General features: G+C 42.0%; 1 protein-coding gene across 4 annotated transcripts in view; it reads left to right on the plus strand.

Moving 5' to 3' along the window:
* The window catches only part of KDM6A (lysine demethylase 6A), a 278,230-nt gene that overhangs the window by 124,409 nt on the left and 140,337 nt on the right, over window positions 1-13,484 (plus strand). For all 4 annotated transcript variants that reach the window (XM_048864912.2, XM_048864944.2, XM_048864934.2 and 1 more), the window contains exon 5: window positions 7,810-7,868. In XM_048864912.2, the coding sequence (XP_048720869.2) occupies window positions 7,810-7,868 (59 nt within the window). The remainder of the gene's footprint in view (window positions 1-7,809; window positions 7,869-13,484) is intronic.

The raw sequence follows: 13,484 nt of genomic DNA on the forward strand, positions 1-13,484 counted from the left end.
GTACAGAGTGGTGAGCCAAGGGATTGCTCCCGGGTTGAGGAAGGCAGTTCTGAATGTGAATTTGGGGTCATGAGTTCTAATATGGCAAACATGGTTGATCCTGATGTTCTGTGGCGGTGCTCCTGGAGCCAGGTACCAGTGGCTCCTTGGCTGAGACTAGGGAGTGTATTGCTATGGTGCCGTTGGAACTCTGGTAGGTATGCTTTTGGAATGGAAGCAGCAGACCAGGTGTAGTGTCCAAATCCTCCAACTCAGAGGAACCACAGTCCAGTATGAATGGGGGCTCTGACAGAATGGGTTATGCTGTAGGAACATGGACCAGAATGCACAGAGATCTTATCTGATCCAGGAATAAAAGTTCACAAGGGCAAGGAGCACATCTGAGTCTCCCCAGCATTAATGGCACCCAGTCCATGGACAGAACCATGTAAGGGGGTCTGCCTTGGTACCGACAATTCACACTGCACCAGCAGAGCCGATGCAGGGCCCAGGACCAATGGATCCAGTGAACAATGCGATGACTTGTTCCTTTTTTTGGGCCTTGGAGAGAGTCCCACCTTCGTGGCCAGAACTCGTGGATGATGCCCCCTTTTTCTTGGATCTGGAGGAAGCTTTACTACTATGCTTATGTGTGTGCTTCCGTGTTTCATGGCTAGGCACTGACACAGGGGCCATAGGACTGGTACCCGTGGATCTGGACTGAGATGCCACAGTATGAGGCGCACTCCTGGATTGCTCAGGCTGATGTACGGCCCCTTGGCAATCTCCAGGAGATGCTTCTTAAAGTGTAAGGCCTGACCTTCCTGGTATGGTCAGGGAAAGAGAGGCAGATAGTACACCTGGACGTGATGTGGGCTTCCTCCAAGTAGTACAGACGGTGTTGCTGCTCGTCAGTGAGCAAAAATGAGTAAGGGCAGGAAGTGCAGACCTTGAATCCCCATGTCTTTGGCATATCTGGTATCCAGACGGGTGCTGGGGACGGGGGAGGAGAGGTTGGTGGGAAGCTGCTGAAGCAGTGTCCAAAAGTCTTTAATCCTACAAAAATTACTACAAACTCTAAAACCGCTACAAAATCAGTAAAATCTGAACTATATACAAACAGATTTTTTTTTTCTGGAAATCTGGAATTGCGTCAAAGAATGAAAGAACAAACAAAAGCTCCGACTCAGACCATGCAGCAGTGAGAAGGAACTGAAGATGCGGTTGGCCTGCCCTGCCCATTATTGCCTCAGGCAAAACCAGGAGGCAATGCAGGGACGCATACGTGGACTGACGGACACTACTAGTTTGAATAGCTCTGGTTCCAGGCGCATGGTGCATGCGCATAAACCTCAGTGGAATACATATGGGGCCATCACTTGAAGAAGAAGCTCCTTTCATCGTCTTATCCTGAAGATGGATTTTTCTGGTTGTCCTCACCTCGACTAGGAGAGTCAGTGAGCTCCAGCTTGAACCAGTTAGTTAACTTACTGGTCTTCTCAAAATGCCACTCTGCAGCAGGAGAAAATAAACCCACTGACCTTTGCCAAACATTGTCTTTAATTAGCTACCAGGTCTGATGCCATGTTTGGTAGAATGGTTCAGCTAAGTCAACTGAAGCTCCTCAGATCGCACCATCCTGAGTGGACACTGCTTACCAGTCACCTACAGTGGGATTCACACTGATACATACTGAAAAGAAAAAGTGGTTACTTTCTTTATAGTAACTATGATTCTTAAGGTGTTATCAGTGTCGATCTCATGAACAGCCTTGCATTCTGGCTTTTTCAGTGTCCTCAGCATATGGCATTCTGAATATGTGTGGGAACTAGGGAATGGTTGCAACAGCTTCACCCTTTATGCCCTCACATGGGAGCAAGAGGAGGTAGAGGGCACATGCATGGCTCCAGTAGACCCTGATGCTTTAAAAGGATGGCTGTTGTGTGCATGAAAGGTGTGCACCTACAATGGGATCCACAGGAATAGTTTTTTTAGAATTTGTGTGTGTTCGTTTGTTTAAATCATATTTATCAGTGACAACTTTCTTCCTTTCAGCCTTCTCATGTAGGTTGTCTAAGAACTATGCTGATTTTTGAGTGCATTGGAGTAGAAGAGCGCAGTTTGGTACTAGTGTCTATAGTGATAGTAATTAGAATAAATGAAGCATTACAAATAATTGATTTAATTGTTGCATAGACATGTGTATAAATAAATTTTGAGACTGAGCAAAGTCTGCAAAGCAGAAGAGTGTAGTGTCATCCAGCAGCATCTATAACCATGACTGATACTATTTAGATTTTATTTCTGGGATTTGTGACGTCATCAAAAAGTATCCTCATAATCCCAGTATTGTTCCCTCCACTGCATTGAATTCTTTGATTTCTGGTATTAAACACAATTTTTAATGTCACAAGAAGTTACCTTGTCTTCTTGTCTCTCCCCCCCCCCCCCCCCCCCCTTGCTGTAACCTGGAAATGACCAAAAGAAATAGGACCATTTAGATGTCTGTAGAGCTTTCATGTCATGTTTAAATAAAAATGAAAATCTTTAAAATCACCTCCTCTCCCGCCGTTATCTCTAATCCAGCTGGTAGGCTGAGGGAAGACACACAAATCTTAATTACTGGGTTCTTTGGAAGGTTTATAGATGCATACTGTAGGGTCTAAGGATCAATCGTAGATTACTAGTCATCAGTGTTAAAACCAAGATCGGCAGTTTTTAAGCATTTTTTCTAGTTTTCATCAATTTAAATTTTCACAGTCCTGGAAAATTACTGAGAGATTGGCTCAAGGTAGACCCAGGAAGAATACACGGAACTGCTAAGTGTGTCCATGTCCTCCCCTCCTCAGTTTCCTATTTATTTTAGACCTGTGGTTGCAAAACTTGATATTTCATGAGAACCCAGCTTGGTTTGTAGACTCTGTCCTGCTGTTTAGTGTGCAGGTCTAAAGAAGAGGGGTGTTATCATATAGTCATCTTGACTGTTACGGAGCATATCAAATTCAAAAGTGTTTTCTACGATTTGGAGAGCCCCTATGAGTTGGTGTGACTAAGTGGGCACAGAGTTGATTGAGGCTCCAGGGATGGGGACAGCTTCGCTCTGTTGCTGCTGTTCCACAAGCAGCCATAGTGTCCTCCATCCTCTTCCCTTTTATTAAAGAGCTTGACACCCTCAAGCTGTTCGAAGGAAAATTTGTAAGAATGTATCTTGGCTTTGCCTATACCTTGGTCAAACATAATAGAATGAGCTTTCAGACACTGTCTACAGAAGGTCTTTTCTTCTTGTATCAGGATTTGTGGTCGGGTACACTTTTTATATGGTTTACGTGTTGACCTGTGAATAGAGATCCCAGCCTACCAGTTTGGCTGTAATAGCACCCCGTAATAGCTGTATTCCATCAGTGGGAAGCCTGTCCTGTTCTTCCCAGATTTACCACGGCAGTAGCATACTATTGGCGTTTCCCTGCTGCCCAGGAGAATTTATGCTAGGTTGTGGGAGTGGCTGAGGAACTTGTGGCTCCTCCAAAACCTCTTGTCTAGGACTAGCCTTGCCCTCTCCCCTTAAGAGTTCCAACTAGCATCCCCCAGGTTGGGCGTCCCCTTGTCTTGTGTTCCTGGGTTGGGCATTCCGGGTCTGACATTCTGCTCAGGGAGGTCTATTCCTTTAACCTCAAAATAGACTTTGCTCTCTCCATTGCCTCTCCCATGGAAGAGGTCTGGAAGTGCCTTACCAAGGTTGAGATATCCACAGATAGGACTTGCTAAATAAATAAAGGATTGCTAGTTGGATTTTGTGCTTTGCAAATTGTTTACTGTAGGTGCAAGGAACTTTCTTTTTGTGTCTTTCTCAGTTCAACTGTTTTTAACAACTGCCCAAGGATAGTGCTATATACTGTTCCACTACTTCAGTCCTGTCCTTTTCCTCAGCTTATAGTTAAAGGATGCTTGAAAGGCATCAGTAATGTAAGAATAAAATCATCATAAATGATCTGGAAAAAGCGGTAAACAGTGAGGTGGCAAAATTTGAAGATACAAAATTACTAAAGATAGTTAAGTCCCAGGCAGACTGTGAAGAGCTACAAATGGATCTCTCAAAACTGGGTGACTGGACAGCAAAGTGGCAGATTAAATTTAAATTTGATAAATGCAAAATAATGCACATTGGAAAGCATAATCCCAACTATAACACATACAATGATGGGGTCTAAATTAGCTGTTACCACTCAAGAAAGAGATCTTGGAGTCATTGTGGATAGTTCTCTGAAAACATCCACTCAATGTGCAGTGGTAGTCAAAAAAGCTAACAGAATGCTAGGAGTAATTAAGAAGGGGATAGATAATAGGACAGAAAATATCATGTTGCCTCTATATAAATCCATGGTCACCCCATCTCAAAAAAGGTTGGACTCGGAAAAGATTCCAAAAAGGGCAACAAAAATTATTAGGGGTATGGAATGGCTTTCATATGAGGAGAGATTAATAAGACTGGGACTTTTCAGCTTGGAAAAGAGATGGCTAAGGGGAGATATAATTGAGGTCCATAAAATCATGACTGGTGTAGAGAAAGTAGATAAGGAAGTGTTTACTACTTCTCATAACACAAGAACTAGGGGCCACCAAATGAAATTAATGGGCAGCAGGTTTAAAAAAAAAAAAGTATTTCTTCACACAACACACAGTCAACCTGTGGAACTCCTTGCCAGAGGATGTTGTGAAGGCCAAGATGTTAGCCGACGGCCAAGGATGTTTGGTGAGGTGCCAGCTATGCCCGTTTATACCATCCGTGACTTTAACCGCTAGGACGCACTGTCCCTTCATGGCGGGCAGCCCGGGCTAGGCTGACGGATGCCCCAAGGTCCTAACCACCTGTGACTTTAACTGCTAGAGCTCAGAGCTCCTTCGCAGCGGGCAGCCAGGATTGACTGACAGGTGCCCCAAGAGTTTGCCCCGTGGAGGCGGCACAACTCAACGCTAGGCTCTTAGTACTCTCACCTAATGGCCAGGCTTTAGAGCCAAAACGGCTGAGGTTCTTTAATTGTGTCGGCTGCTTTACAGTAAACCAGAGAAAACAAGTCAGGCTTATGCACAAATGGTTACCAAAATTTATTAAGCTAGATTCTAATCATGTGGTTACAAAATTGCTAGTGCCTACTTATTTAAATGTAGAGATGTTACACACACAAACAAGTTACAAAACTGAAGCCACAATCCCAAAGAAAGAAAACAAAGTATAGAGCTCTGTTTCAAAATATGTGTACACTAAAGATAGGAGATCAGGTGTGGGTGCTTCTTACCCTCCTTGCATCTCTCGATTCCAGTGGTGCCAAGCCAGGATCGGTCACTCAGTTCCGCGGAAAGACGAATAAGGGACAAGGCTTAGGGACCCTCTTAGCTGCAGAAGCCTTGGGAGGCTGTCGCTTATCTGACCAGCAGATAGATAGTGAAAAGCACTCAAAAATCATGGTGCTGTAGGTCCCCTACTTATACCTCTGTACTCCTTTATTCTCTTTCTCCTTTCTTATGCCAAATTGAGGCTGGTCTGTCTGGGTGACGCCAGCTTTCGCAAGAGTAGTTTACACTTGCAAGGGAGAGAAACAATAAGTGTCGACTACTGGACATTTCTTTTATCAGGGTAAATATTTTCCCACCTAGGATGTTGGTGTGTGTGCATCACGCTATTTAGTAGGGGCTAAGAGCCATGTCTGTCACAGGGCCTCTGCCTGCTGTGAGCTTAATCGTTGTATCTGTTCCCAGAGGCACATTGTAGCAGCACACCTGTGCTTTTCACAGCTTCAAAGGCTGTGCTGGAATATATGTTAAGTGCCCTGTTCCGGCTTCCTCCTGTGTTTCCAGCAATGCTGGTCTGAGGGCGGGGAGGCTGGCTGTCTGGCTACACAAGACCATAACAGGGTTCAAAAAAGAACTAGATAAATTCATGGAGGATAGGTCCATCAGTGGCTATTAGCCAGGATGGGCAGGGCTGTTGTTCCTAGCCTCTATTTGCCAGAAGCTGGGAATGAGTGATAAGGGATGGATCACTTGATGATCACCTGTTGTGTTCATTCCCTCTGGGGCACCAGGCACTGGCCACTGTCGGAAGACAGGATACTGGGCTAGATAGATCTTTGGTCTAACCCAATAGGACCATTCTTATGTTCTTATTTAGGGATCTTTTATCCTGGTTGTGTTCAACCTTTTCAACCGGAGGGCCAGAAATACTTTTAAAATGTCAGTTGATACTTTTGTACAGCTCATAGTTGGTTTCACAGTAGCAGGACTAGCAGCTCTCACTGCCGCTTATATGGTATTACATTCTGTTTAGGTTCTTTTATAGGACATCTCACCATAGTTTATGCTAATAGCACATAGTATTCCCTGCATCTATTTGTTGCTGCAGATGTGGTCCTACTCAACTCTTTTTGAAAGTGTCTTGTGATGTGGGACATTCCCTCACCTCACTCTGGAACTATATGGAAATTGTGTATGGTGCAGACATAGGTGGGATCCACTTGTGTTGTTTTACTCACTGGCACTGCTCCTTGAACTGCATTGGATACCAGTTGTCTTCTAGTTGGATTTCTGTCTTGATTGTGCCTCTTCCTGTGAGGTACCACCACAGGTGGGAATATCTAAGGCAGATGAATCAAAGGATCCCCTCTTAATATAAATAGGATGAGGTTAGACACACGATGCTCCTGAGGAATCTTTGGCTATGAAACTTCCTGCCGTCCTTGAGTCCATCAGATCTCAGGCTTGATGATCCTCCAGCACATACTCAAACTTCGGCTTGTTTTGGTTTCTTAATATGAATAAAAACAGAATTGTCTGTCATTTTTTAAGACAGTCCTCAAGAAACATGTTGTGGGTAGTGTAATCAAGTTCTGTCTTATAACCTGATGGTAACCTCCAATACAAAAAAACTTGAGTATGTTACTGCTGCTGCATCATCATCATGAAGTGATTATTTATGTAATAGTTTCAGTTTTTTTAGTAAATATAAGGTAATCGTTTATCAAATTACTTACACTTGCTTAATAAATGTCCAATTAAAAAGCCTTAAATTTTGCCTTATCACCTTGGGATCTAAGGATCAATTTCTTTAAAAAGAAGAGTCCCTTAGAAAAGGGTTACGTTGCGTAGGTGCAGTTGATTCCCCATCTCCTCCCCCCATGTAAATAGTATTACAAAGCAGGGAAATAAATTAATAGACTTGTGAATTGCAGAAAAGCTACTGATAAATTGATGATTGGTGAATAAGAAATATAATTACTTGTTTGGAATCGGAGCTTGATGGCCTTTCCCCTAGTATTAGTGACAAATGGACTTTTCTTAAGCCAAATTTCAGGCTTATCTTAGTGGTATAGTAGTTAAATACTGAAATAAAAAATTGTATATTCTAAATATACTACTTATAGTAGTATATATTTATAATTATGACTATAGTAGTATGGTATGTTTTGTCTCATCTTCCCATTTTAAACTGAGGACTTCTGTCCATCCTACCTTCCCCTTTGTTCCTCTGATACAAAACAGAATATCCCACTTCAGTAAGAATGCTCAGATATTTTTGTTATTAAATGGCTCTATAAGTAGCATTTTGGTCTCAAATTCAGAAAGAAAATTCAGGCTTTCGGGTGAATCACATTTGTTTTTAAATCTGCTCCCCTCTGGCCCTCTATCATGTTGAGAGCCTCCCTAAATAGAATATCTGATATTGGCGACAGCCTTTCTATCAGCCATGTGTTTAAGAATGTGCAAAAATATAGGTTTGAAGTTCCCTAATGTATGTATGCTTATCTGAGTTTTAAGCAGTGTTTCTTTTCTTTACAGAACGCTGCCTTTTTATATGGCCTTGGTTTGGTCTACTTCCAGTACAATGCGTTTCAGTGGTAAGTGTGAATAAATCCTGACTTTATCAGAATGCTTTTGTTTATATTTTGTTACAATGCGAATGTTTCAAAACCAGCTCACGTTCTGTTCAGGGGATTTAAAACTTTGCATAGTCTTGATCAGATCTTAAGCGACAGATTGTCCTGGGTATCATCTCTCCCATTTAAGATACCATAACATAACTTGTGGCAACTATGGCAATTTCTTAAATGGAAAAACATAATAGAAAGCTAATGTATGTTTAGTTTCCTTTAATATGAATGATCAGGTATGCAGGCTCTCTGTTTCCAGTGTGACCATATGGGTTTCTGTGAAGTACGGGTGGTCTGTGGACCACAGGTTGGGAACCATTGCCTTTGAGTTGTGGGAAAACCTGTTTTTCTTTGAGTGATTGCTCATATCGATTCCAAGTAGGTGTGTGCACGCTGTGTGCACAGTTGTCAGAAAGTTTTTTCCCTGGCAGCACTGGTCGGGTCGGCTGTGGAGCACCCTGGAGTGGCGCCTCCGTGGTGCTCAGTATATGACCCTGCTGACTCGGCGCTTCCTCATTCCTTCTTACCACCCGTGACAGTCATTGGAACTGCGTTGGCTTGCTTTCTCAAGTGTTCCCCTGGTTCTTACAGTTTAGAGTTTTGTAGTTTTGATAGTTTAGCTATAGTTACTTAACGGTGTTCCTGGCCCAGGTGCCTGTTCAAGAGATCTGCAGGGTGGCAACGTGGTTTTCAAAGCACAGTTTCGCCACTCAGTACACGATTTCCCAGCATGGTAGAGACGTGCTCCAGTCCATGATTCCATAACTCCGACCCCATCGCTTAGGTAAGGCATGGGAGTCACCTGCTTGGAATCAATATGAGCAATCACTCAAAGAAAAAATGGTTACTCATCTTCTTGTAACTGTTCTTCAAGATGTGTTGCTCATATCCATTCCAAACCCACCCGCCTTCCCTTCTGTCGGAGGAGCTGACAAGAAGGAACTGAGGAGGCACTGATTCGGCAGGGCCGTATATTCACCGCCAAGAAGGCGCCACTCCAGAGGGCTCCACAGCCAACTCAAGTGGTTCTCCTAGGGGAAAGACTTTCCAATGACTCTGCACGTGGCACACACACACTAATTGGAATGGATATGAGCAACACAACCCGGGGTTGGACTAGATGACCTCCTGAGGTCCCTTCCAACTCTGATATTCTATGATCATCTCGAAGAACAGCTACGAGAAAGTGAGTAACAGTTTTTTTCTCTAGGGAAAACAACTTAGTGTGTTTTATTCTTCTGGTTTGTTCATGGCACAATTTTAATGTATTTGAAAATTTTTGATAGTAGAAACAATGGACTCTAATTTGTATCTCAGAATCGGTATTCCAAAAAGTTAAGAGAAGTGGTGGTCTTACTGGTTTGTTTCCCAACTAGGAAACAAGAAGAAAATGACAGAATTGTCTGCAAGCTGAGAGGAGAAGGAGAATGGGTGAAGTCATTGGTGACTGGAGAGAGTATTGGGCTAGTAGATTGAATGAATTTTCATTCATTGTTAAATAAGGGAATGGGTGGAGTAATGTACTGTTATAGGGCTTAGTTTGCTACAGTCTAAAAGCTTTTGGAAAGTGGGCGGTGCACATCATAATGTATCTGTATAAAGCTGACTAGCTTATCTTATTTTTCAGTCTTCTTGAGTGTTGACTTCATTATATGATTGTTTCTCAGACCAACTGTGGAAATGTGAAAGCTGCTGATCAATACAGTAAATGGGTGATAATTGTTGAGTAATTACCAGATACTGTGTGAACTTACTTGACTCAGCATGCCTAAAGTTAAAGGGGAGTGGTCAGAAAGAAACGATTGATGATATGAAGTTATAAAATAAGATGCTTTTTTCTAAAGTAAAATTTGTGTAATGAAAGCATTTGTGCCCATCTCAAAATGCAGAAGTTAGTCTCCTAAATCAAATGTGCTATTGAATTAAAAAGTCCATTGAAGGTGGAGAGCAAAACATAGAGTTTCATTTTGCAACTGAGATATTTTGAATGTTGCTGTTGTTGAACCATACTACACAATCTGCGTAACAATCTACAAAGAGGCTCTAAATTTACAAAAGTAAGTAATGGAAGTTTCCAAGGGATCTGACAGATTAGATTGGTGACTTTATTATGATAGTCTCATTGGAAATTTGGCTTGATGTGATTAACGAAAATGAACCTAAACCACGTGAGGACAAAACCAAAAAAGGATTCAGAAAAATCTTAAAATCTATTACCTTCTATTACTTAGCCAACATGACTGATCCCAGATTAAAAAAGTCTAGGGTTGAGCATAGAACAGGAAGAAGAGGCCAATATATGACTTATGGACTGCAATCCTGAGTCCCTTTCTTATCTTCTAGCATATAATGCTCAAAATAGAGATCTACCCCAATTCTGTTTGCAAAGGATGTTGTCATAGTTTGTACTACCAAAATAGTGGAAACCATTATTTTTATTTTAGCAGATTCAGATTGGTTTTCTCCAAATCTTAAATGTAATTATATGTAGGAACAAAGACAAACGATTGGGAGGCCTAAGAAGCTAATAGACTAGGGCCTTAGCTCAGTTCTTCAGTGTTACTTACAGGATTGCAAAGTTTTCATTGCAGATTATGCAGCACACCCAAAAGAGCACCAGTGTTGACTGGCTGCTATCATGTTAATCATTACATTGTCTAGTCCCACTTAGTGCTTGTCTACGCTGGCAATTTACAGCTCTGCAACTTTCTCACTCGGGGTGTGAAAAAACACCCCCTGAGCACAGCAAGTTTCAGTGCTGTAAAGTTCCAGTATAAACAGTGTACCAGTGCTGGGAGCTACCCCCCTCGTGGAGGTGGTTTTTTTAGAGCGCTGGGAGAGCTCTTTCCCAGGGCTCTGCTGCAACTACACAAGCCACGTTAAAGCGCTGCAGCAGCAGCGCTTTAGTGTTGCCAGTGTAGACTAGCCCCCAGTCTCTCTGGATGATGTGGTTAAAACACTGGCAGTTGCTGGCACCTTTTTTGCACTAGTGCTCTACTATTGCTGTATGGGGGAATTTGCATTTGGTGGTAACAGTGGGAAATTACAAGGGGAAAATGGCTAGTGTAGACAATGCATATGAAATCACATAAAGTGCGTTTGATTTCTTAAAACATTTGTGGAGGGTTTTCAGATTAGTGAGAATCACATGATCCTTGGAGCTGGTGCAAGGGTACTTAGGATCTGCCTACACAGCAGTTGGAGATGTGATTTCTTCCCACCCATCCCCTCAGCTTAGGTAGACATACAAAAGCTAGTTCAGCTCAAGCTCGCACACAAAAAAATAGCAGCATGGCTGCAGAGGCATCTGTGGCAGCTCGGGCTAGCTGCTTGTGTGAACCCACGGTGTTGGGTGGGATTAAATATAGTCAGGCAGCTAACCTGAGCTGCTGCCCATGTTACCATGGCTTCATGGCTATTCTGAGTGCACAAGATTTTGTAGGTCTACCCAAGCTGGAAATCGCATTTTCCAGCTGCTTTGTAGCATACTCATACAGTTAGGTACTACATACCTCTACTTCTGCAGTCCGATGTAGATTGCAAGGCAAGCCTCAAACCTGTCTTCTGCCAGATGGAGTGAATTGTCACTCAAACTACATTCCTTTTAAAGCAGCAAGTCCACCCAATTCAGTTGGTATTTGTGTGGCATATAACATCCATCTACCTCCGAGACATGCAGCTAAGATTACAGGCTTTTGAGGATGGGGTGGGTTAATTAGGATGTTAGTGAGTTAATGGCAGGTAAGTATCTGTCTTGCTGGGGTGAAGGGAAAAGGAAGAGTTTTTGATGGTTTTTTGATAAGATCTGTAATTAATTTTATGCAATGTCTTCAATGAAGAGTAGGTACATTTTAAAAAGTAATTGAAATAGTCAGTTTGGGAAATCCTGTTAATCTTTTTTTTACAATATCTTTGGCTTTCCAAGATACAAAAAATACTTACACCATCCATGAAGGGTGTTTGTATAACCTGTTCTAAAAATCCTCCCTAGGTAACATGTTCCAGTGCTTATCAATACTTTGTTTTTTGGTAATATCTAGCCTAAATCTCCCTTGCTTCAGTTTAAGTCAATGACGACTCATCCTGCACTTGGTGGACATGGAGAGCAGTTTGTAACAGCCCTTAACATATTTGATGTCTGTTATCAGGTCGTCTTCGTCTTCTCTTCTCTTTAGATAAAAAATACCCAGTACTTTCAATCTTTCCTCCATAGGCCATGGTTTCTAAGCCACTTAGCATTTTTGTTGCTGTCCTTTGTACTCTCTCCAATTTGTTTACATCTTTCTTACAGTGTGATGCCCAAAATTGGACACAGTACTCCACCTGAGGCTTCAACAGTGCCAAACAGAGCAGAACAGTTACTTCCTGTGTCTTGTATTTGATACTCCAGTTAATGTATCACAGCATGTTTGCATTTTTTGCAGCGGTATCACATTGTTGGCTCCTGCTCAGTTTCTGATCCACTCTAACCTTCAGATCTTTTTTCACCAGTACTAGCACCTAGCCAGTTACTTTCCATTTTGTAGTTGTGCATTTGATTTTTCTTAAGTGAAGTACTTTGCCCTGGTCTTTATTGAATTTCATCTTGTTGATTTCAGGCCAATTCTCCAATTTGTCAAGGTTGTTTTGAATTCTGATTCTGTCCTCCAAAATGCTTACAACACCTCAGCTTGGTGTCATCTGCGAATTTTATAAGCATACTCTCAATGTCATCTTCCAAGTCATTAATGAAAAATGAATAGTAGCGGACCCAAGACAGACCCTTGTGGGATCCCACTTGCTGTCAAACTGGGAAATGTATCAAACCATGGATAACTACTCTGAGAACTGTCTTTCAACCAGAAGTGCACCCATCTTATAATAATTTCACTTAGAACATGTTACCCTAGTTCGCTTACAAGAATATCATATGGGACTATGTCAGCAGCCTCACTAAAGTCTGGGATATATCACATCTACTGTTTTCCCCCCTATCCACAAGGCAAGTTATCTTGTCAGAGAAGGGAAAAATGGATTGATTTGGAATGAATTACTCTTGACAAATCCATGTTTGCTATTCCTTATTATCCTCTAGGTTTAAACAGATTGATTGTTTAATTTGTTCCAGTATATTTTTGGATATTGAAGTTAGGCTCACTGGTCTGTAGTTGATCGGGTCCTCCTTGTTGAAGGTAGTATACTTTCTTGTTGATTAAACTTATTGATGAAACTATACTTGCTTCAGTTTGATTCCCCTTTGCTCATCTTGGAGCAGAGCAACAAAGTTGAAATTGTTATAAATCAGCATTATTCACAGCTTTATTAGGCTTCCTACCATTATCAATAATAAATACTTTTTTTATTCCACCTAGATCACCAGAGCGGGGAGGCAATGTTGTGTCCTCCAACCACAGTTACCACCTCTAGAGCCAGACACATGAGAATAGTCGGTTTTCAAAAACTTAAGCTAAAACATTGTTGCTGCTGCGTCATATTCATTCCCTGGTGGACTCAGTTGTCTTATTGCTTTGCCCACCAGATATGCAGTCTCTGGTATGTGCTACATCTTGTACTTGAATTCATCATGCTAGCATTACTCCTGGG

Source organism: Caretta caretta, chromosome 1 (assembly GCF_965140235.1).
Source record: "Caretta caretta isolate rCarCar2 chromosome 1, rCarCar1.hap1, whole genome shotgun sequence".
Lineage (NCBI taxonomy): Eukaryota > Metazoa > Chordata > Testudines > Cheloniidae > Caretta > Caretta caretta.